Here is a 26,111-nt window from a genome sequence, read left to right on the forward strand (position 1 = left end):
AGCATACGTCCGTTAAAAGGCTAGTGTTCTAGCTCGGACGGGGATATCAAGCCCTATGGATCCATATACTACTACTCGCGCCCACCAGTTCTTATAACCGGCAGTTACTAGTTACCAAAGCTAAGGGATTTTCGGTTCAAACTCATTATAGAATTTAGTATGTACTTGTATCCATTGTGTTTAAAATAAATTGCATGTATTCTCAGTCCAAAAATATATATTGCAAAAGCAATTAAAAAGGGATCAATGAAACTCACCTTAGCAGCACATAAAGTTGTTCATCGTAATGTGACCGAAACTCGGTATATCAAATAATCGTAGATCTCAACCTAGAGAACATATGTTGGTCAATAAATGTCTATCAAGCTAGGTCAGGTCATAGTGTATCACAATCCTAATGCTTGAAATTGACATACAAAAGTTATTCAAAGTTGTTTCAAAAAGTCAATTTTGACAATAGTTCAACAAACGAGATGTACCTTATATAAGGATTCATTTACTCGGTTGGTAATATTCAAAAATCCATTTTATCAATCTCGTAAATAAGTTGTTTAAGTATTAATTGCAGATTCAAAAAGCAATTCCAATTAATGTCAATTATAATTCAGTTGACCATATATTTTGATTCGTTCCTCGAAACTATTCGATATCTAAATGAAAAGTTATTGATTTTTCGCCAGGTTTCCGAAAACATGTATATCATATACCTTTTACCCGTAATATATGTATTTAATTCGTGATTTATTATAAACTGTTTAACGACGAAATTTAGCATACAAGCATGTATAAATATATATACTCGAGTACTAGTATGTATACACTATTAATTTATAAAATATAAAATATAAATGCTTATGTATTAATATTGAGATTCAATATTGTAGAAAAGTACGTAGACGTAACGGAGATGATAAACACTAAGTTTGATTCACAATTATACCCCCGAACATTACCCATAACCTCCTTGGCAATAACCCATAATTTCCTTAGCTTTAATTCACTCGAAAATCATTTTTGAAATCGTTTGAACATGACCTCGTCGTAGTATTTTATGTATAATACTAATAAAAATAATATTAATACTACTGATAATAATAAGATTAATATTAATATTAATCTTTAATAATAATAATTATAATAATTATAATAATTATAATAATAATATTAATAATAATAATAATAATAATATAAATAATATAAATATTACGGAGTATATATCTATATCTGTGTAAGTGTGTGTGATGTTCGAGCAAAATAATTGAACTTATAGTACCTTTTATGAAAAAGCACCCCATACGATCGCATGGGATTTGTGCTTCAAGGCCATGCGATCGCATGGCCCTCTGATCCAGCTCACAAACTTTTAACTTTTTGTTTGTCGACATAATTTTATATAATATATATAATATATTTAATTTATATAATTAATTATATATTATATTAAATTCACATGCATAGTTGACTTGTAATTTTTGTTCCGATAAGTCGTACGTCATCACTCGACTTATGTCCCGGTTCCGGTTTTTTAAATGTCCTTTCGTACGCTGAGAAAACTTGTATTTTACATTTCATGTCACGTACCTTTGTCAAAATATAGCCTTAAATTATCCCTAAACTATACCACTCAAAGTATATCTTAAACTTTCGAGTATTTTGATCATTTACTTCTATAAATCATCGTCTCGCTATTTGTTAATATATATATAATAACAATTCGTTTTTATGACCAAGTTAATATTATATTTTATCGTATTGTTAAATATTTATTTTTGATATTAATAAACACGTTTTAAAATACATATCGCAAGTTATTCATATATCTAATTCCAACAGTTGATATTCCTTATTATTGTATGTGTCCAAATTACGTTATTTAAACAAACACTTTACCATTTATTCCGAACACCATTAAGAATGAATGATTTCCCAAATCAACGTGGACCTTACAACAGAGACCCATAATAATATCATAATCCTTAAGGGACTCAATAATTATCTTTTAATTCAATCATTTGGCATAATCTTTTAACTCTGTATCTAAATATCACAGTATCATATACTCAACACTTTGTTACGTTTTCAAGTTATGGTATATATATGTATCTATTTACCTATAATTGTTCGCGAATCGTTGAGAACAATCGAAAGGTAATTGAATAGTTCAAAAATTTTGAGATTCAACTTTACAGACTTTGCTGATCGTGTCGGAAACGTTAAAGATTAAGTTTAAATTTGGTCAAAAATTTTCGGGTCATCACATGAAGCGTTGTATGGCCGCAAGTTCTGATCTCCTATTTATTGGCCCGAAGTAGGCGAAACGCAAATTACCGGACCCGAGGTAGTCCACGAAACAACGGAGAAGATTGCTCAGATTCAAGCGAGACTTAAGACGGCCCGTGATCGTCAAAAGAGTTATGCCGACCTTAAACGAAAAGACTTTGAATTCAACGTGGGAGACCGTGTAATGTTGAAGGTCGCGCCTTGGAAAGGTGTGATCCATTTTGGAAAACGTGGAAAGTTAAACCCACGATACATTGGTCCTTTTGAAATCTTGGAACGTATTGGACCCGTTGCTTACCGTTTGGATCTTCCAACTCAATTGAGCTCCGTTCATCCTACTTTTCATGTATCAAATTTGAAGAAGTGTCTTGCTGAATCGGAACATGTCATACCATTGGAGGAACTCACAATTGACGACAAACTTCACTTCGTGGAAGAGCCTGTCGAAATTATGGACCGTGAGGTCAAGACTTTGAAACACAACAAGATTCCGATCGTCCGAGTACGATGGAATGCCAAACGAGGACCTGAGTTTACCTGGGAACGAGAGGATCAAATGATGCAGAAGTATCCTCACCTTTTCCCAACTCCTCCATCTACCTCAGCTTAAAATTTCGGGACGAAATTTTCTTTAACAGGTGGGTAATGTAACGACCCTGGTTTTTCCAACATTTAATTAATAATATTTATTATTAATACTTGTGTATTAATGAATGTATTATTTATATACATTTACTTGTTACCATACATGACTTTAAATGCCCGACACGTCTTTGTGACACGAACTTTTCACGAATAATATTTCGGATATTATTTGCATCCATGATTAATTATTATTAATCATTTTTAATTAACTAGTGTTAATAGTTAATTACTTGGGCTTTGTTGGATTAACTTGTTAATTACTTGAACTTGGGCTTTTATTAATGTTAATGGACTTAGAAGCCCACCTTACTAATCTTAATGGATTATTTAGGAGCCTTTTTGTTACAAGTAGTCCATTAAGGCTTAACTAGTTAGTTAGTGTCATGTGGAGGCTAGTTACTTATACAATTACACATCTTTCCCATGCAACTTAACTTTACTACCATTTTAAGATAAATACATGCAAGTAACTAGTAGGTTTTTCCCTTCCCTTTTCCTGGAGTAAACCGTCGGCCACCTAGGGACTATGAGGGAGTTCAAAATCTTTTTTTTTTTATTACTTATTCACTTGTATACTTCACTCATTTCTCTCACACACAAAATAATTCCATTTTCTCTCAAGTTTTCTCTCCAATTTGTGAGTTTCTTTCAAGACTTTCTTCTTCCCTTCCTTGTCTTAAAACCGTAGCCATAAGTGCTCATCATCATCATTCTTGCTTGTTTAAGTTACTTGTTCTTTGTTATGGTTTACTTACTTGTTGTTGTAGTTGATACTTACTAGTTATTAAGAATCAAACTTTCTAGTTTGTTCTTCATATTATCTTGTCATTACAAGAACAAACAAGAACCTAAACTTTCTAGTTTATGGTTCTACATTTAATGCTTTTAAAGATTTAAAATTCATGAGTTGTAAAACCATACTTGAAGTTCATGTTGTAAACTTAAAGTTTACTTTCTTAAAGATCAAAGCCTTGGCTTGAATATTTAAAAGTATGAACAACCATGAACTTGTTACTTGTTTATTTAGTTTATTTCTTTATATTATACACTTTAAATTCGTGTTTGTTGGTTTAATGGTCAAGTATTACAAGTTAATCTTGATCTCATACTTCCTGAAACTAAAAGTTAACTTTATAAGTTCAAGAACATGGAAGTATAACTTTCTAGTTATAACTTCATATACTTGTGTTGGATCTAAGTTTTTATAGATTATGGTCTTCTTAATTTGTTGTAAATAAGAGCTTGTAAGCTTACATACACTTTACAAGATGAGAATCTAAGTTTCATAACTTATGGTTTCATTAAAGTAAAGATTCAAGTGTTATGACTTAGGATTTAACTTAGTAACTTTAGATCTAGACTTTTGGGTCTTGGATCTTCAAGATCTAACTAAGAACTATGTTCTACAACATAAGATCTTGATTATTTAGTTTACTTTTAAGTTTGTAGCTTAATATTACTTTTAGAGTTCATGAATGTGTCGGATCTAAGATCTTGATGTAACTTTGGTTCATCAAACTACTTGCAACACTTAATTGAGTTGTGCTACTTATCTTAGACTTACACTTGTGTTATGATGGTTAAAACTTGGTAAAGATGATGTAAACACATCAACGAGTTGTACACTTGAAGCTATATGCATCAAGGATGAGAACCGTGATGAACATCAAGCACCAAGAACCCACTGGAACACACTGTTTACTATTTTATGAAACTGATCAGAATATCTGGGCTACTGTAAAGTCCATTTTCGGTTAGCTCTGTTCATGTAGATAACTTTTCGTTTAAGACTCGTCTTAATCCGAGTTACGGTTTATGATCTATGGCCCTCCGAACGTCACTATGTCCTTTTAACGTTGTGCTGAAAATTTTGACCTACTCGCACTTAAACCGTCGCCACGGTCAAACAAAGACGAGTTTCCTTCTGGAATTTTTACAGCAACTAAAGGACTCATATACGGAGCCATGGCCACTGGTCTAACCTCATTTCAGTAGGTATAGAGGCCGTGGCGACTGACCGAAATCAGCCTTTGTTTTAAACTCTTTTCTAGAATGAAACTTACTTTATACTTTTTGTTTGATGATGAATGATGATGATCCTTATGACCTAATTTGCATATTTTTAAACCTATTGGGACGATTTACTGACTTAGTAATATTTGACTTAAGTTGAGGACTTTCCGGACCTACATACTTGCTTACTTTTCCCGAGTCAACTTTACTACTACTTTACCACTGTGAGTTATAGCATCCCTTTTTACTTTAACTATTTTAGGAACTGAGAATACATGCGCATTTTACGTTTTACATACTAGGCACGAGTACTTAAACTTTATATATGTGTGGGTTATACAACGGCATAAACTTTCCCCTTAGCTCGGTAACGTTTAGTCATTGGTCTTTGAACCGGTGAACGCGAATCATAGATATGGATCCATAGGGTTTAACATCCCCACTCGGGCTAGTAGCGCTAGCATTTAACGGGTGTTTAATACTTCGTAATCATACGTACTCGCCAAGTGTACTTTCAGGGGGTTATAAACTTTAAGTTAGTTACCAAGTGCCCACGGTTAAACATATACTTTACATACTGTTTTGAAACGCTCTTTGTAGCACTGAAATCTAGTGGCATAACTTACATTACTGATATACTTAAACTATAGCTCACCAACATTCGTGTTGACGTTTTTAAGCATGTTTTTCTCAGGTGCTTAAGGTTGCTTGCTTCCGATGTTGTACTAGTCATGCCTTGTAGACACCCGATGCGCTTGTTAGAGTTGTCACTGCATGAAACGTTTTATTTGCATTCAAACTATGTTACCTTTTGAAACAATGATTTGTAACGACCATTGGGTCACGTACTATTACTAATTGCTTCTGTTCATTGAAGCATACTTTTGGTTGTAAAACATTTGACGTTAGTTATGACGTCACCTTTTATCATGAATGCAAACTTGTTTTGAAAACGCATATAGTGTTTGACCTTGTAATGATCCTGTTGTTGATGGTCCGTACATGTTGATTTAGTACGGGGTATCACACATACTTATAGTTTGCTACGGTTTTTCATCACCCCCTTCCATTGTTTTTGTCCGTCTCTTTATCGCAGAGTATGGTTCCATCCAACGGATGGTTTTCGCGCTGACTTCCGTTCGATTTCCTGCTCATCGATGGTTGTTGTGCTTGATTCTCGCTGTTGCGACGGTCGTTGCGCTTGATTTTGTACATTCGCCTCTGCTTCTCTGACGGTTTCTTACCGTTGATGGTTGTTTATTTGGGGTTTCTTTATTGTTTCATTCAATGGTTTTTGTTGTGGGTTCATGCTAGTTTCTGAAGACGGTAAATTTTGATTCGCTACTTGATGGTTTTTAGTTTTTATTGTTCATAATTATTTGCTTTAAACATGGCATAAAGATGATTTAGGGCTGTAAGTGTTTGACTGTTGCTGCTTATTTAAATTAAAAGCATCAACGATTTTTTTGTTGCATGTTTGGTCTGTTATAAGGATTGAAAGAACCATTAATTAGGTTCAATATCAGGGTTTAAGAAGAAATGACCCATTAACAAATGGTAAGCAAGTGGATGTTCAGCTTGGAGATGTTGCTCAGGTAATTTATCGTTTTTGGTTTAGGTTTATGCCCATAAAGTGTTTGATAAAATGCCTAATTTGAAAGTCTAAGTTAAGATTCTTTTGGTTCTGCCCACAAAGTCTTTGTTCATCTCTACACCCAATTATTTGGTGTTTTATAGATTGTGTTATGTCTACATTTGGAGTTGTTAATTAATTGTTTGATGTGTACTTAGGGCGTTATGTAGCGTTTAAAATGTGTATGCACTAATTGTATGTTGTTATGTAAAGATCTGAGTTTTATGGATCAATACATTTTTTTTTAACAGCAAATAACTTTTATAAAAATAGAAAATGAGTACAATTTGCACCCGATCCAGGAACGGGGCGAAACATTACAGCACAATCACGAGGGAAACAAACATAAAGATACAAACACAATACAATTTACCAATACTAAAACAAACTGAACTTGTAGAACTCGAGTTGCCGAGAATGCAACCTTTGCCTACCCACACTCAAAGGGTTTCTCGATCCAACTAAGCCAATCAAATCTTCAACTCTTGCATCTTCTCGATAACCAATCAAAAGAGATAACTTGGATTTCGTTGAACACATTAGGAATCGTCCCACCTTTGTTGTTGAAAACATGTTGATTCCTATTCTTCCAAACCATGTAACACACTACCCAACAAACCGCTTGCCATGTTGCTTTTTTATCGACCGACGAGAAACTGAGACCATCACCACGAATAAGATCGTTCATATTTAACGGAGCACTGTTACATCCCCACCACACAAATACTTTTCTCCACACACTAGAGGCCCAATGACACAAAAAAGGATATGTTCGACCGTTTCGAGCCCACCATCACAAATCGGACAACGAGAACTATGAAGGTCGATCCCCCGTTTGTCAAGTTCCGTGCGAACCGGGAGACGACCCAATCTCGCTCTCCAAATAAATAACTCGACCTTTAAGGGCACCAAATGGTTTCTAATTGTTGCGACATTGGAGCCTTCACCTACAAGCAATTTTCCGTCAATTAATACACTAAGATCTTGAACTGTGTAAGTACCATTTGAACCAAGTGTCCATGTCCATTTATCCCGTTCACCGACTTTGAAATTGTAGCCCTCGATCAGGGCTGAAAGATCCTGTAATTCCCCTTCTGTTCGTCCAGTGGGCATGCGTAACCAGGCCCAACTTTCAGTTGCTGCTGAATTCAGAATCTGCACACGATCTGCCACTGTAGCTGCAAAATTTGATTCTAATCTGTATAGCCGCTGAAACTGATCACGAAGCCTGCTACCGCCACACCAAACCTCTTCCCAGAATAATGTATCTGAACCGTTCCCGATGACTTTATTGAATGAACCCGAAAATGGAACTCCCAAGCTGTCGACATCGTTTCCTGCAATACATATATTAAACCATGGACTGCCGGAAAGGCTTCGGGATAACCCAACACCTCCCAACAGCCCACCATGAAATCAGTATATGCTTTTTATAAGTTTAACCCACAAAGTGTTGGTTTCGGTTTTGAACCGCCACCACCACTTACAAAGAAGAGCCAAATTTTTACACTTAAGTGATTTTATATTTAAACCTCCTTCTTCGTGAGGAAGAAGGATTTTTTCCCACTTTACCCAAGAGATTTTTGAATTTTGACCCGTCCCGCCCCAAAAGAAAGAATGTCTCACACTCTCTAAATGATTCAACACGCAAGGCGGGGCACGAAAGAGCGAGAAATAGTAGAGAGGCAAACTTGAGAGAACCGACTTAACAAGTGTTAAACGACCACCGAAAGAAACCGAACGAGCTCTCCAATCCGCTAAACGCTTGCCGAACTTATTCACTACCGGTATCCAATCATCAAACTTCTTCATTTTTGCACCCACCGGTAAACCTAAGTAAACAAAGGGGAGGGAACCCGGTTGGCATTTACACCAAGTTGACATACTTTCCACCTCGGCCTTACTAACACCCACTCCATATAACTGACTTTTATGATAATTAACCCTCAAATCGGAAGCGCGTTCAAAGCATTCGAGAAGATACATAAGATTTCGCGCATTCCTCCTACTCCATTCACCGAAGAAAATTGTGTCATCCGCGTATTGTAAGTGAGAAATTGTGACATTATCCGACCCGATCTCGACACCTTTATACAAGCCTCTGTTTACCGCCAATTTTGTCAAGATGTTAATACCCTCCGCGGCAATAATGAAAAGGAAAGGAGATAGGGGATCTCCTTGACGGACTCCCCTATTCAAATGAAATTCAGAGGTGGGGGATCTGTTAACCAAAACCGAAATCGAAGCGGAACGGAGACAAGACAAAATCTACGAACACCATTTATTCCCGAACCCCATGCATTTCATGACATCAAGAAGGTAGTTCCAATTCAACGAGTCAAAAGCCTTCTCAAAGTCCACTTTAAAAATTAGACCATGCGTTTTATTTCTTTTAAGAGCTTCTACCGTTTCGTTTGCAATCAAGACCCCGTCAAGAATATATCTACCACCCATGAAGGCACTTTGTTCCGATCCCACCAAGTGAGGCACAATCTTTCGGAGACGATTCGAAAGGATTTTCGCAATAATCTTATAATAACTACTAATGAGACTAATCGGTCTATAGTCCCCGAAATCGAGAGGGTCCGATTTTTTAGGAACCAAAGAGATGAAAGAGGCGTTACACCCTCTTGAGAATTCACATTTCTCCCAAAACCATGTAATTGCCGCCACTAGATCGTCTTTAATTAAATACCAGAACCTCTTGTAAAAACCCAAGTTGAAACCGTCCGGTCCCGGGGCCTTTGAACTACCACAACTTCGTATAGCATCCCAAATTTCATCCACCAAGAAGGGGGATTCCAAACTCACAGCAGATTAAGCCAAGATTGAGCTGTAATTCAGCCCTTCAAGCCGTGGCCGAGGGCCTTGTTCCTCATCAAAAATTCTCCTGAAATGACATAGAGCCGCTTCTTTGATTTTAGATGGATCTTCGCACCATGCCCCATCAACATTAATACCCCGATTATTGTTTTTATTGTATTTACGTTTCAAGGAATTATGGAAAAATTTAGAATTTTCATCTCCTTCCGTCATCCATCTAACCCTAGCCTTTTGTTTCAACATGTTCGCCTTAGTTCTTTCCATGTCAAGCCAATTCTTCCTAGCATCTAACCAAGCCGAATGTTCCGTGTTAGAAAGTAACCCAGATTCAGCCTTTAATTTGAAATCCATTGCTTGCTTTTTTGCATTTTTGATTTCACCATCAATACCACCGAAAAGAGATTTACTCCATTCTTTTAACACAAGTTTTAACCTCTTTAGTTTATTGCGAAAAACACAATCTAGCCTCGAACCCACCATATCCTCTTTCCAACACTCTTCCACAATCTTTTCAACACCACTAATGCTAAACCATTCATCAAACACTTTGAAGGGTGTAGGTCCGAAATCAACCTCATTGTCTAATAACATTATCGGGCAATGATCCGATGACTTCCTATCTAACGGGATAACCTTTAGATCCGGCCACAAAGGAAGAAAGTTATCCGACACAAGGAACCTATCAAGCTTACTCATCTTGAACCCATCATCACTTATTCGAGTAAATTTTCTTCCCCCCAAGGGAATTTCTACTAACCCGTTTCGAACAATGAACTCATTAAATCTCTTAGCTCTAGAGAGGACGAATTCACAATTTAAACTTTCGGATGGATCTCTAACCTCGTTGAAGTCTCCACATAAAACCCATGAAACCCCGTTAATATTCAATAACCTATCAAGCGACTCCCACATCTTCTTTTCTACAATCATCATGCGGACCATAAATATTGAGAATAATAGATTCATTACCCGACTGCTTCCATTTTCCCCGAATAGCAATAAAAAATTCACCTATTAGTTCACTATCAACCTCAAAAACCGATTTATCCCAGATTAGCATTTGCCCCCCCCCCCCCGATTTCCCAATAATTTCCTTCTGCGTGAATCCACAATCCGTGGAACCCCAAAGAGCAAAGAACCACTTGTCATCCCTCAAACGACATTTAGTTTCCTGTAAAGCTAAAATTGACGGACGCACAGTAATACACAAGTTTCTCACATCACCGAATTTACTTTCCTTACCACACCCGAACCCACGAATATTTAAAGAAACAATCTTCATAAGGAAAAGAGAATACGAAGAAAAGACAGAGAAGCTTACTGAACCTTCTTGACCCAATTTAGGCCAAGATTTCTTCCAAATTCCTCAACACCAATGCTACATTTGGAGATGGTTTGAACAGCCTCTCTTTTTCTACTGTTGCGTGATCCTGATGAGCGTTTGGAATTATCCTTCCTACCTTTCTTTGGTCTGCAATTAGAGCTTTGGTTAACTCTTTTACTTCCACATGTAATACAATTAACCCCACCTGCATCAAGAGAAAACGATCCCTTTCGAGCTAATTTCTTGGCGTGCATAATTTTGGAGGAAGCTTTCCAGTTCCCGATTGCGTTCCAGCAGCAATTAGAAGAGTCAGACTTGTATGATTTGAAGCCCTTCTTCTTGCGATCAGTACAATCGATAACCTTAGGGTTGGGTCTGTCATGAACCGACAACGGATGTGTCGGGGGGAATCAACAGCCTTAACATCATTATGAATCTGCAAATTAGGCGAGAAGGTAGGTTCGATATGTGCAGATGATTTACGATTAGAAACAGGAGATGTATCATCGGTGGAATCAGAAACATCAGTTTCCCCAATGTCTTCAATAATACCTTCAACGAACCGAGACCCAATATTAGAGTTACATGGGCTAACCAATTCAGGCCCAACTGGGACAGGATTAGGCCCAAGAGGAATATGGTTTGGCCCAGATGTAGCTAGCCCACTCGACAAGATAGAGGGGTTATCCATTTTTTTGAGATCCAACATACTGGGAATATTAGCAGCCGTAGAAATATCGACACCTTTCTTTTCCTGCACATAATCCAAGTCATCATCATTATTAGGGTTTACAAACAATCTCTTGAGTCCCTCAAAATCTGATCCTTCATCTTTAATGTTTCTGTTTCCAGTGCACTTGTCAGCACGAACCCCACCTCCATCTGACCTTTCCTCTTCATCATCAAATTTGCCATCATTATGATTCTGGCCAACCTTCCGGTCACCTTCGACATTCCCATCCCATTCATCATCTCCATCGTTAGCTGAATTGATGGAATAACTATCTGAGATTCCATCCAAGTCACTAGAAATCTCTGGATTTCCCCAGTCTGAAATATCGTTATTCTCCAGATCAAGCTCAACTCTATCATCAAATTCACGAATATGGACATATTTAAAGATAGCCCCTGCAAGAAGCTTAACAACGCCATTGATACTTTCATGTTCCCATGTATGGATTAGGACCCTTGCAGCCACCATATTTTGGTTACCCTGAATAATGTTACAATTTTGGAATTCCATTGGTACCCCCCACCATTTAGCAATAGATTCAAAGATGGAGGTAGCCCAACACTGGAATGGAACCCCCAGGATCTCCACCCAAGCAGCTCGACCTGGATTGAAATAGCCTCCATCCCACATCTTAATGTTGTCTAAACACCTATTGATCGGATGATCCGACTTGGCCACATTGCTAGCTGTATTAGGATTATCGCAGATGATTAAAACATTTAGTCCCCCAATATATTTAACAATGAAGCTTAAATCGCCATTAACAGAACCAATCGTTGTGATGAGATTTAACATGCCAATACTCTTTAATTTACCCACAAGAATCCTTTCTTCCAATCCATTTAATGGTTCAACCTTGTCCACATTTACTACACGAACCTTATCGAACTCCCTGGATGTCTTCCATTCTTCTTTTAAGCAGTTTGGTTCGAAGATCACCTGGGTTGAGACCATTATCATCAACGTTGCCAGGGTTTGAGTTAACATTATGGATTGAAGTCAACCTGTTACACTTCGCATCCGACCCAGCTTTCAATGGGGGGAAGTTATCTTCATGAAGACTCTGCCTATCAACACCATCCAATCTTACACCTGAGCGCTTGATTGGTGTCCACCTCGTATCCCTAAACCTAGTTTGTCCCTTCAAGTTACCTGCTACTCTTGATGTTGCTTTGAAGACCCTAATCGGTTTGTCTCCAAACATGATCTTTTCAAGTGATCTAATCATCATAATCTCATCCTCAACCCCATGAAATCTTGCAAAAGTGAAACGGTAACCGTTCTTCAGCCTTCTTCCAGCCACATAGATGTCCCTTAGATCTCCATATTTCTTAAAAACCCTTCATAGATCTGGGACACTCCAACCATCACCGAAATTGAAGAACATGTAAGATGTCAGTCGGTACCCGAAGAACCTTGAACTCGAATCCCTGAAGTTGCCCTGAACCTGCTCTCGATGCCCGTTCGTACCAGCCTTGGTGAAGTTTCTCTCACTAGGAATTTTCTCTCTCACACACTCACTCTCTCTCATTTTAGGGTTATTATTTTAAGCATTTAATAGTAAAGAACTAACACTTTGATCATGTTACTAATCCTTTGAATGGGAAATATTTATGCTATCAGTAGTATAAGTTTAAGTTGTTGAATGGAAGTTTTAAATGTATATGTTGAAACTGAGATGAAATGAATACATTTGTGATATTTAATGTGAAAAAGGTCATGTCATTTGACTGTTACCTACCTCATGTGTCATTAACTAAATTTTTGGTATCAACCTCAATTCCAGAAATTTTTTACACCAACGAGCATAACCCTGATTTCTATTTAGATGACTTTGGATATTTCTATGTTTACCTAATACATGTTAGTTGCATTATATGCAATCAATATATTGTATGTTCATATATATTGTATTATTATTATTATTATTATTATTATTATTATTATTATTATTATTATTATTATTATTATTATTATTATTATTATTATTATTATTATTATTATTATTATTATTATTATTATTATTATTATTATTATTATTATTATATTATTATTATTATTATTATCATTATCATTATTATTATTATTATTATTATTAGTATTATCATCATCATCATCATCATCATCATCATCATCATCATCATCATTATTATTATTATTATTATTATTATTATTATTATTATTATTATTATTATTATTATTATTATTATTATTATTATTATTATTATTATTATTATTACTACTACTACTACTATTATTATTATTTGAGAGGCATTCACATGTTAGTAAGTAGATTCTACGAATGGGATGTCATATATTCAAAATGTGATGCCCCGTACAAAACCATCGTGTACGAATCATCAACAACAGGATCATTACAAGGTTAAATACTATATGCTGTAATTAAAGAAGTTGCATTCACGATAAAAAGGTGATGTCATAACCGACATCAAATGTTTTACATTTCAAAAGCATGCTTCACTAAGTAGAAGCAAATAATAAGTATATGTGACCACAATGGTCGTTACAAGTCATAGTTCAAAAGTACGAATGTTTGAATGCAAAATAAAGTAGTTCATGCGATGACAACTCTAAGCAGCGGGTGTCTACAGCACGACTAGTACACAGCGGAAGCTAACCTCAAGCACCTGAGAAAAACATGCTTAAAAACGTCAACACAAAGGTTGGTGAGCTATAGTTTAAGTATAACAGTATGTAAGGTAGGCCACGAGATTTCAGTGCTACAAAGAGCGTTTCAAAACAGTATGATAAAGTATATGTTAACCGTGGGCACTTGGTAACTAACTTAACGTTTATACCCCCTGAAAGTACACTTGGCAAGTGCGTATGTCAACGAAGTATTAAACACTCGTTAAATGCTAGCGCGACTAGCCCGAGTGAGGATGTCAAACCCTATGGATCCATATCTAAGATTCGCGTTCATGGTTCAAAAACCAATGATTAAACGTTACCGAGCTAAAGGGAATGTTTATGCCGTTGTATAACCCACACATATATAAGTTTAAGTACTCGTGCCTAGTATGTAAAACATAAAATCCGCATGTATTCTCAGTTCCCAAAATAAGTTAAAGTAAAAAGGGAATGCTATAACTCACAATGATAATGTAGTCGTAAAGTCGGTTCGGAAAAGGTGTGCAAGTAATCGGTCCGAAGGTCCTCAACCTAAGGCAAATAATACTAAGTCAGTAAATCGTCTTAATAGGTTTAAAAGTATGTATTTAAGGTCTTAAGGGTCATCATCATTCATCATTAAACAAAAGGCGTAAGGTAGGTTTCGTTTATGAAAGTAGTTTAAAACAAAGTCTGAATTCAGTCAGTCACCACGGCCTCTACCCTTACTGAATTAAGGTGAGACCAGTGGCCATGGCTCCGTCTATGAGTCCCTTAAGTGTGGTAAAATTTACAGAAGCAAACTCGTCTTGGTTTGACCGTGGCGACGGTCTAAGTGCGAGTAGGTCAGAAATTTCTGCACAACGTTAAAGGACATAGTGACGATCGGAGGGCCATAAATCCTAAACCGTAACTCGGATTAAGACGAGTCCTATATGAAAAGTTATATACTCGAAAAGATCTATCTAAAAATCATGGTTAGAACAGCCCAGGTCTACTGGTCTGTTACAGAATCACCAGACCAGTAGCTTTTGGACAGAACAGTGAGTTTAAAAGGGTTCCGGTGGTCTTGGTGCTTGATGTTCATCATGGTTCTCATCCTTGATGCATATAGCTTCAAGTGTACAACTCATTGATGTATCTACATCATCTTAACCAAGTCTTGACCATCATAACCCATGTGCAAGTCTAAGACATGAAGCACAACTCACTTAAGAGTTGTATGAAGTTTGATGAACCAAAGTTGCATCAAAGTCTTAGATCTAACACATACATGGACTTTAAAGCTAATAACAAGTTACAAACTTGAAAGTAAACTAACTAATCAAGATCATAAGTAGTAGAACATAGTTCTTAGTTTGATCTTGAAGATCCAAGACTCAAAAGTCTAGATCCAAAGTTATATTTAAAGAAAACTTATTTGTGTGTTCTTGAACTTCCAAGGTTAACTTAATTTGTTCAAGAGATATGAGATCAAGACTAACTTGTAGTACTTGACCATATAAACTAACTACATGAAATTATAGTGCATAAAATGAAAAAGTAACTAAGTAAACATGTAATTTGTTCATGGTTGTTCATACTTTAAAGATTCAAACCAAAGTTTGATCTTTAGAAAGTAAACTTTAAAGTTTACTTCATGAACTTCAAGTAATGATTTTATACAACCATGAACTTAAATCTTTTGATACAACATGTGTAGAACATAAACTAGTAAGCTTAGTTCTTGTTTGTTCTTGTAAATACAAGATAAAGAAGAAAGAAACTAGCAAGTTTGTTTCTTGAAACCAAGTAAATAAGTGACTAACAACTACTAGTAATCAACACAAGTAAACAAAGATTAAAACAAACAAAGTATGATGATGATTATGGAATGTTTGAATTCGGTTTAGACAAGAAGAAAAGAAGAGGATTTTTGTTCATGTTACTTACCAAAAACTAGAGAGAAAAGAGAGGAAGTTGTAGGTGTTTTGTGTGTATGTTTTGGAATGAAGAATGCAAGTAATGAAGTAGTAAAAAAAATTTTAAAACTCCCCTACAACCTATGAAGGCCGACGGTTTGCATCAACACAAGGGGGAGGGAAAAGTTCCATGGTTACAAGCATGAAAAGTCTTACAAAAGTTGGGTAAAAGAGGTGATTACATGGGGATTACATGCAACTAGATTCCTAAACAAGTTAACCAACTAGTTACCATCTAAATAATACTTACAGTTTGAAAGAGTGGGCTAACTAAGCCCACTTAAAGGTAGGGTGGGCTTACAAGTCTTAATTCATGAGTCCATTAACTAATCAAAGCCCAAGTTCAATTAATTAACAATTTAAGCCAATTTAAGCCCAAGTAACTAACTAATAGTCTTAGTTAATTAAAATGATTAATAAATTTAATCATGAATGTAAATAATATCTAGAAATATTATTCGTGAAGTTTCATGTGTCACAAAGACGTTTCGGGCCATTAAAGTCAAGTCCGGGAAATCATGGCAACATGTAAATGTAATAACGTACATTCGTTTAAACACGCGTATTAATAATAATAATTATTAATAAAATAACGTTGGAAATTCCAGGGTCGTTACATTACCCACCTGTTAAAGAAAATTTCGTCCCGAAATTTAAGCTGAGGTAGATGGAGGAGTCGGGAAAAGGTGAGGATACTTCCGCATCATTTGATCCTCTCGTTCCCAAGTAAACTCAGGTCCTCGTTTGGCATTCCATCGTACTCGTACAATCGGAATCTTGTTGTGTTTCAAAGTTTTGATCTCACGATCCATAATCTCAACTGGTTCCTCCACAAAGTGGAGTTTGTCGTCAATCGTAAGTTCCTCAAGTGGTATGATAAGTTCAGGTGCAGCAAGACACTTCTTCAAGTTTGACACATGGAAGGTAGGATGAACTGAGCTCAATTGTGCTGGTAGATCCAAACGGTATGCAACGGGTCCAACACGTTTTAAGACTTCAAAAGGACCAATGTATCGTGGGTTTAACTTTCCACGTTTTCCAAAATGAATCACACCTTTCCAAGGTGCAACCTTTAACATTACACGATCACCAACGTTGAATTCAAAGTCTTTACGTTTAAGATCGGTATAACTCTTCTGACGATCGCGGGCAGTCTTAAGTCTAGCTTGAATCTGAGCAATCTTCTCCATTGTTTCGTGGACTACCTCGGGTCCGGTGATTTGCTTTTCGCCTACCTCGGCCCAGCAAATAGGAGATCGGCACTTACGGCCATACAATGCTTCAAAAGGTGCAGCATTAATGCTAGAGTGATAACTGTTGTTGTACGAGAATTTGGCGAGTGGCAAATGCCTTTCCCAGGCCTTTCTGAAATCAATGACACATGCACGCAACATGTCTTCCAAGGTCTGAATCGTTCGTTCACTTTGCCCATCATTCTGAGGATGATAAGCAGTACTCATGTCAAGACGAGTTCCCATGGCTTCTTGCAAAGAACTCCAAAATCTAGAGGCAAAACAGGGATCGCGATCGGAGATGATCGATAAAGGTACACCGTGTCGTGATACAACCTCCTTGATGTATAGATGAGCAAGTCTTTCCATTGTATCAGTTTCCTTCATCGCTAGAAAGTGTGCAGATTTGGTGAGGCGGTCAACAATAACCCAAATGGTATCGTATCCGCCCACCGTCTTTGGCAGCTTGGTGATAAAATCCATTGTGATCCTTTCCCACTTCCATTGTGGGATCTCCAGTTGCTGAAGTAATCCAGAAGGTCTCTGATGTTCGGCCTTAACTTTCGAACAAGTCAAACACTTCCCAACATAAGTTGCAACGTCCTTCTTAAGATTCGGCCACCAATACTATTCTTTAAGGTCGTGGTACATTTTGGCTGCTTCAGGGTGAATCGAATATCTCTATTTGTGTGCTTCATCAAGTATCAGGTTTCGTAGATCTCCATAATAAGGTACCCAAATTCTTCCGGCATAACATCGAAGTCCAGACTCCCTAAATTCGAATCGAGAGACAAGTATGTTCAAATGTTCATGAGATATGTTCTCCTCCTTGAGAGCCTCAACTTGGGCTACTCTGATCTGGCTGTTGAGGTTCGAATGGATGGTGATGTTCAGAGCCCTAACACGAAGAGGTGCCGTCCTCTCCTTTCGGCTTAAAGCGTCAGCTACAACATTGGCCTTGCCAGGGTGATAACAGAGTTCACAATCGTAGTCGTTGAGCATCTCGATCCATCGACATTGTCTCATATTTAGTTGCTTCTGATCAAAGATGTGCTGGAGACTCTTGTGATCGGTGAAAATAGTGCTCTTAGTTCCATACAAATAATGTCTCCACAATTTGAGCGCAAAGACAACGGCTCCAAGTTTAAGATCATGCGTAGTGTAGTTCCGCTCGTGAATCTTCAATTGGCGGGAGGCATAGGCAATAACCTTTGATCGTTGCATCAGTACATAACCAAAACCACTCTTCGATGCATCACAATAAACAACAAAGTCGTCACTGCCTTCAGGAAGTGATAGGATAGGTGCGGTGGTCAACTTCTTCTTCAAGGTTTGGAATGCTGATTCGTGTGCGGGTTCCCAAGTGAACTTCTTGCCCTTGTGAGTCAGCGCGGTCAAAGGACGCGCAATCAGAGAAAATCCTTCGATGAATCTTCGGTAATAACCGGCGAGATCTAGGAATTGGCGAATATGCATTGGAGTAGTGGGGGTCTCCCACTTGCTGATGGCTTCAATCTTGGTGGGATCAACTTTGATACCCTGGTCGCTCACAACATGACCCAAAAACTGTACTTCCTTCAACCAAAATTCGCACTTGGAGAATTTGGCGTAAAGTTGCTCTTGTCTTAAGAGTTCAAGCACTAATCGGAGGTGTTGCTCATGTTCTTCTTCGCTCTTAGAGTAGATGAGGATATCATCTATGAAGACGATAACAAACTTGTCCAAGTAAGGCTTGCAGACACGATTCATGAGGTCTATGAACACGTCAGGTGCATTTGTCAAACCGAATGGCATCACGAGGAACTCATAATGACCATAACGGGTCCTGAATGCAGTCTTCATCACGTCACTTTCCTTCACCCTCAACTGGTGATAGCCGGATCGCAAATCGATCTTTGAGTAGACACTCAATCCTTGTAGTTGATCAAAAAGATCGTCAATTCGTGGAAGAGGATACCGATTCTTGATAGTCAGTTTGTTGAGTTCACGGTAGTCGATACACATACGGAAAGATCCATCCTTCTTCTTTACAAACAACACAGGTGCGCCCCAAGGCGAGAAGCTTGGTTGAATAAATCCTCGATCAAGTAGTTCTTGTAATTGACTCTGTAATTCTTGCATCTCGGAAGGTGCGAGTCTATAAGGTGCGCGAGCTACAGGTGCAGCTCCTGGCACTAAGTCAATCTGAAACTCTACGGCTCTCTGCGGCGGCAATCCAGGCAATTCCTCTGGGAAGACATCGGAAAATTCGTTCACAATTCGAACGTCATTCACGCTCTTCACCTCATTTTCTACCGCTTTCACATGTGCTAGGACAGCAAAACGTCCCTTCTTCATAATCTTTTGCGCTTTCACGCAACTAATGAGGTTCAACTTCGAGGTACATCTCTCTCCATAGATAACCAGTGGTTCGCCATCTCCTTGTGGTATTCGAAGTGCTTTATCTCCACAGATAATATCGGCCTTTATCTTGCTCAACCAATCCATACCGACGATCCCGTCAAAACTTCCCAGTTTGATAGGTATCAAGTCAATTTCGAAATCTGCACCAGCTATGTTGATAATAGCTCCACGACTAATATGGTCAACCTTTTCAAGTTTTTCATTGGTGACCTCGACAAGCATACTCTCTTTTAACGGGACTAATGACCAATTAATCTTATCGCAAAAATGTCTACATACATAACTTCTATCCGCACCAGTATCAAACAAGACAGAAGCTAAAAGATTGTTGATTGTGAATATACCTGTCACCAAGTCGGGGTTATCGCGTGCATCCCTTGCATTAACATTGAAGGCTCTACCTCGGGGTGGTCCTCCGTCTTTTCGCTTATTTGGGCACGCGTTTCTGAAATGGCCCATCTGTCCACATTCGTAGCACTTCTTTGGCCCATTGGTGTTCGGCTTCCCATTCAAAGTAGTGATCTTGCAGTCCTTCCCGATGTGCCCAGCCCGTTGGCACTTCTCACAAACAACATTGCAATACCCAATGTGGTGTTTGTAACACCTCTTGCATTGTGGTAAGGTTCCTTTGTAGTTCGGGTTGGTGTTGGTGTTGTTGTTGGGATTAGGGTTTCCACCGTTGTTGTGCCTCTTGGCGGGGGTCTGATCGTAGTTTCTCCCCCTGTTGTTGTTGTTGTTGTTGTTGTTGTTCTTGTTGTTGTTGTGGTTGTTGTGGTTGTTATGGTTGTTGTCCCATTTCCTCTTCTCGCTACTACCAGTTTCAAACTTAGCCTTCTCCGGCTCGTCAAGGATGATTTGATTCAGGAGAGTATGCGCCATGCGCATTGCTTCGGGAACACTCGGTGGCTTGGATGAGGTAACATTACCCTTGATGGACTTAGGAAGTCCCGAGAAGTATTTCTCCAAGCGCTTAAATTCGGGGGTGACCATGGTCGGACACATCAGTGCTAACTCCAAAAACCTACGATTGTAACTGTTAAGGTCGCTCCCTACGGCCTTCAACTGCATGAATTCAATTTCCATCTTCTGAATTTCGGTTCTCGGACAATACTCATCAATCATAGCCGCCTTGAATTCCTCCCATGGCGTAGCATACGCCTCATCGATACCTTTCGCTTGAGCTAACGTGTTCCACCACGTTAGCGCGCCGTCAGATAGCGTGCAAGATGCAAACTTGGTCTTATTGTCCTTCGAACAGTTGCTAACTCGGAATACTGATTCAAGTTTCTCGAACCATCTGGTGAGACCAACTGGTCCCTCGGTGCCGCTGAAGTTATGCGGTTTGCAGCTCTGGAATTCCTTGTATGTACACCCATTTCGAACGGGTGGAATAACTGGTGGTGGTGGCGGTGGAGCTTCGAGATTTCTTTCTGCTAGGGCTGCAGCGACCCGTTCATTGATCATGTCCTCAATCTGGGCGGCGGTAGGTGTGGATCTTCCGTTAGCCATGGTATTCTAAACAAAATTTTTGACTCAAGTCAAAATCCAGTATACAAGTAGTAATAATACAGTATATAGTGACCAACATTGAATCAAAACATCACATGTTATTAAATAATGCATCTAGGTAGAAATACCACAGAATCATCGTACAGCAATGTAAATAGAACATCGTGCAAGAATTAAATAACGCAAAGTTCCATTCATTAATAATAATAAGTTTCATACATCTGAATAAGTTCGTACAATACATATGAAATACATGAAACTATATCTAGATTACATCATGAAATCTAAATACAAGGTCCTACGGTGAAGGCGGGTGAACTGCTCCTCGAGCCAACTGCTCCTCGAGCTCAGTGACTCGAGCTCGGAGAGTCTCAATCTCCCTCATCAGTCCCTCGTTAGAGGAAGCTGGTGGGGCAGGCGGTGCAGGTGGGGCGGGTGGTGCCGGTGGTGCTGATGTAGATGGTCTGGCTCCGGATGTAGACGGTACGTCCCTAGATGTAAGTGGTCCGTATCTAAATCTAGGTGGTACGGTTCCAGGAATAGTCAATACGTAACGGGGAACCTTACGTATCTGTGGGTCGGCAGGGTATGGCACAACTCGTTTACGAGCAGTAACCCTACGACAATGGCCAAATGCGTCAGTAAAAGCACGACCTCTATTCACCCCTGGAATGACGGTGCCGTCGAAACGGTACCGCTTCTTCGGCGGGGTGGAGGGTGCCTGAATAGGTCTATCAGCAGGATCCTCATCATCGCTGGAGTCGTCTAATGATGAAGAATCGGCGGATGATGAGTCATCCGAATCGTGTGGTGGTGACACTGGTGGCTGAGCTGGTAATCCGAAGCGTCCGAAGGCGGCCAACATTTGTCTGTGTCTGCCTGGCGAAATCATGACTAAACGTCCACCGGGAGTGCGTCGGCAAGGCGTGCGCATGTGGTTACGAAACGGCCCTTCCCCGAACTCCGCGGGGATCTCAATACCACCAATGCGGGGCTGTGACCTAGAGGGTCCGGGAGCAGACACTGGGGCAGGTGCACTAGTACCAGCTCCGGAAGTAGAAGCGCCGGGATCACTAGTGGGTGTCGCGGCCGGTGTATCGGCAGTAGCAGCAGTAGGTGTAGCAGTATGTAGGGCGACGGGGTCTGAGTCTGTACTGCCCGAAATGCCAGCAGGTGGAACATCCGACATCTGATCAAGGAAAAATAAATTTTCCATGTCAGTATGTCATAAAGCAAGCAAATAATAGGCCAACAGTTTAAATCATGTATAACAGTAACTAGCATGGCAATAACAGTAATTCGTATGAAAGTAGCATGCAATCGAAAGCAAGTAGCATCATGCAGTAGTGAAATCAGGTAGTAGCATACGGCATATAGCGGAAAAAGTAAGCAGCAGCATGCAGTAAGTTCAGCGGAAACAAGTAAACTAGCAAGTTGTAGATTAGTCCTATTAGTGAATCCTACTCGGGTCGGTCTTAGACTCACTAATGCAACCTAATTCCCTACAACCAATGCTCTGATACCAAATGTGATGCCCCGTACAAAACTATCATCTACGAATCATCAACAACAGGATCATTACAAGGTTAAGTACTATATGCTGTAATTAAAGAAGTTGCATTCACGATAAAAAGGTGATGTCATAACCGACATCAAATGTTTTACATTTCAAAAGCATGCTTCACTAAGTAGAAGCAAATAATAAGTGTATGTGACCACAATGGTTGTTACAAGTGATAGTTCAAAAGTACGAATGTTTGAATGCAAAATAAAGTAGTTCATGCGATGACAACTCTAAGCAGCGGGTGTCTACAGCACGACTAGTACACAGCGGAAGCTAACCTCAAGCACCTGAGAAAAACATGCTTAAAAACAGCAACACAAAGGTTGGTGAGCTATAGTTTAAGTATAACAGTATGTAAGGTAGGCCACGAGATTTCAGTGCTACAAAGAGCGTTTCAAAACAGTATGATAAAGTATATGTTAACCGTGGGCACTTGGTAACTAACTTAACGTTTATACCCCCTGAAAGTACACTTGGCAAGTGCGTATGTCTACAAAGTATTAAACACTCGTTAAATGCTAGCGCGACTAGCCCGAGTGAGGATGTCAAACCCTATGGATCCATATTTAAGATTCGCGTTCATGGTTCAAAAACCAATGATTAAACGTTACCGAGCTAAAGGGAATGTTTATGCCGTTGTATAACCCACACATATATAAGTTTAAGTACTCGTGCCTAGTATGTAAAACATAAAATCCGCATGTATTCTCAGTTCCCAAAATAAGTTAAAGTAAAAAGGGAATGCTATAACTCACAATGATAATGTAGTCGTAAAGTCGGTTCGGAAAAGGTGTGCAAGTAATCGGTCCGAAGGTCCTCAACCTAAGGCAAATAATACTAAGTCAGTAAATCGTCTTAATAGGTTTAAAAGTATGTATTTAAGGTCTTAAGGGTCATCATCATTCATCATTAAACAAAAGGCGTAAGGTAGGTTTCGTTTATGAAAGTAGTTTAAAACAATGTCTGACTTCAGTCAGTCACCACGGCCTCTACCCTTACTGAATTAAGGTGAGACCAGTGGCCATGGCTCCGTCTATGAGTCCCTTAAGTGTGGTAAAATTTACAGAAGCAAACTCGTCTTGGTTTGACCGTGGCGACGGTCTAAGTGCGAGTAGGTCAGAAATTTCTGCACAACGTTAAAGGATATAGTGACGATCGGAGGGCCATAAATCCTAAACCGTAACTCGGATTAAGACGAGTCCTATATGAAAAGTTATCTACTCGAAAAGATATATCTAAAAATCAAGGTTAGAACAGCCCAGGTCTACTGTTCTGTTACAGAATCACCAGACCAGTAGCTTTTGGACAGAACAGTGAGTTTAAAAGGGTTCCGGTGGTCTTGGTGCTTGATGTTCATCATGGTTCTCATCCTTGATGCATATAGCTTCAAGTGTATAACTCATTGATGTATCTACATCATCTTAACCAAGTCTTGATCATCATAACCCATGTGCAAGTCTAAGACATGAAACACAACTCACTTAAGAGTTGTATGAAGTTTGATGAACCAAAGTTGCATCAAAGTCTTAGATCTAACACATACATGGACTTTAAAGCTAATAACAAGTTACAAACTTGAAAGTAAACTAACTAATCAAGATCATAAGTAGTAGAACATAGTTCTTAGTTTGATCTTGAAGATTCAAGACTCAAAAGTCTAGATCCAAAGTTATATTTAAAGAAAACTTATTTGTGTGTTCTTGAACTTCCAAGGTTAACTTAATTTGTTCAAGAGATATGAGATCAAGACTAACTTGTAGTACTTGACCATATAAACTAACTACATGAAATTATAGTGCATAAAATGAAAAAGTAACTAAGTAAACATGTAATTTGTTCATGGTTGTTCATACTTTAAAGATTCAAACCAAAGTTTGATCTTTAGAAAGTAAACTTTAAAGTTTACTTCATGAACTTCAAGTAATGATTTTATACAACCATGAACTTAAATCTTTTGATACAACATGTGTAGAACATAAACTAGTAAGCTTAGTTCTTGTTTGTTCTTGTAAATACAAGATAAAGAAGAAAGAAACTAGCAAGTTTGTTTCTTGAAACCAAGTAAATAAGTGACTAACAACTACTAGTAATCAACACAAGTAAACAAAGTTTAAAACAAACAAAGTATGATGATGATTATGGAATGTTTGAATTCGGTTTAGACAAGAAGAAAAGAAGAGGATTTTTGTTCATGTTACTTACCAAAAACTAGAGAGAAAAGAGAGGAAGTTGTAGGTGTTTTGTGTGTATGTTTTGGAATGAAGAATGCAAGTAATGAAGTAGTAAAAAAAATTTTAAAACTCCCCTACAACCTATAAAGGCCGACGGTTTGCATCAACACAAGGGGGAGGGAAAAGTTCCATGGTTACAAGCATGAAAAGTCTTACAAAAGTTGGGTAAAAGAGGTGATTACATGGGGATTACATGCAACTAGATTCCTAAACAAGTTAACCAACTAGTTACCATCTAAATAATACTTACACTTTGAAAGAGTGGGCTAACTAAGCCCACTTAAAGGTAGGGTGGGCTTACAAGTCTTAATTCATGAGTCCATTAACTAATCAAAGCCCAAGTTCAATTAATTAACAATTTAAGCCAATTTAAGCCCAAGTAACTAACTAATAGTCTTATTTAATTAAAATGATTAATAAATTTAATCATGAATGTAAATAATATCTAGAAATATTATTCGTGAAGTTTCGTGTGTCACAAAGACGTTTCGGGCCATTAAAGTCAAGTCCGGGAAATCATGACAACATGTAAATGTAATAACGTACATTCGTTTAAACACGCGTATTAATAATAATAATTATTAATAAAATAACGTTGGAAATTCCAGGGTCGTTACACAAAATTTACTCACAACAGCCTCCGCGTTGCTCATGTTGCTTATGTGCTGCTGGGATCGCAGCCTGTTTGACTTCCCCAATTTACAGCTTATGCGTCAACTAAACACAGCCCCTGCTGCACAAATAGATGCTGCTCTGTAAGGAAACATGTGAACGTACACGATATGAAGGGTGTGGACGTACAAAATGTGAAGGGAAACATGTCAGTTTGCTACCAACAGTTTTTACCATGTGTTTATACCTTGCTAATCTACACTTATGATTACTTTACACTATTGTAATACATACTCTTAACATAATGTTCTTTATAAATACTTGGAATGTTTAACTTAATGTCGTTCAAAACCCGCAGCGAAGCGCGGGGCACTCATCTAGTTTTGACTATTACATGAAACGTAATCATGATCAAGGAAATACTATAGAACCAAATAAACTCAAAACAGACAAAAGAAAAAGAAAAAAAAACCATTGAACCTGAATACCTGATCAAACATTGGAAATATGGAACCAA

At 38.2% G+C, this 26,111-nt stretch overlaps 2 protein-coding genes across 2 annotated transcripts; both read right to left on the reverse strand.

Moving 5' to 3' along the window:
- Positions 1-7,261: 7,261 nt before the first annotated feature.
- Positions 7,262-9,025, reverse strand: LOC139902209 (uncharacterized). Its single transcript, XM_071884857.1, has 3 exons — positions 8,865-9,025; positions 8,263-8,762; positions 7,262-7,908 (listed from the first exon to the last, which is right to left on the reverse strand). Exons 1-3 carry the CDS (start codon positions 9,023-9,025, stop codon positions 7,262-7,264), a joined length of 1,308 nt encoding a protein of 435 aa, XP_071740958.1.
- Positions 9,026-9,388: 363 nt separating this feature from the next.
- Positions 9,389-10,929, reverse strand: LOC139902211 (uncharacterized). The gene is made up of 3 exons (XM_071884858.1): positions 10,777-10,929; positions 10,406-10,670; positions 9,389-10,314 (listed from the first exon to the last, which is right to left on the reverse strand). Exons 1-3 carry the CDS (start codon positions 10,927-10,929, stop codon positions 9,389-9,391), a joined length of 1,344 nt encoding a protein of 447 aa, XP_071740959.1.
- Positions 10,930-26,111: the final 15,182 nt, after the last annotated feature.

Source organism: Rutidosis leptorrhynchoides, chromosome 3 (genome assembly GCF_046630445.1).
Source record: "Rutidosis leptorrhynchoides isolate AG116_Rl617_1_P2 chromosome 3, CSIRO_AGI_Rlap_v1, whole genome shotgun sequence".
NCBI lineage: Eukaryota > Viridiplantae > Streptophyta > Magnoliopsida > Asterales > Asteraceae > Rutidosis > Rutidosis leptorrhynchoides.

Excerpts from the sequence above, each read along its gene's own strand:
- LOC139902209 (XM_071884857.1), bottom strand. The coding sequence starts at position 9,025 with ATGGGTGGTAGATATATTCTTGACGGGGTCTTGATTGCAAACGAAACG. Across the intron at positions 8,763-8,864 it reads GATGTCATGAAATGCATGGG|GGGAGTCCGTCAAGGAGATC; the intron begins GTTCGGGAATAA and ends TCATTTGAATAG. Across the intron at positions 7,909-8,262 it reads TGTTAAGTCGGTTCTCTCAA|GAAACGATGTCGACAGCTTG; the intron begins GTTTGCCTCTCT and ends TATGTATTGCAG.
- LOC139902211 (XM_071884858.1), bottom strand. The coding sequence starts at position 10,929 with ATGCAGGTGGGGTTAATTGTATTACATGTGGAAGTAAAAGAGTTAACC. Across the intron at positions 10,671-10,776 it reads TGTTCAAACCATCTCCAAAT|ATTGTTTCTTTAAATATTCG; the intron begins GTAGCATTGGTG and ends TTCCTTATGAAG. Across the intron at positions 10,315-10,405 it reads GGTTGATAGTGAACTAATAG|AAAAGAAGATGTGGGAGTCG; the intron begins GTGAATTTTTTA and ends TGATGATTGTAG.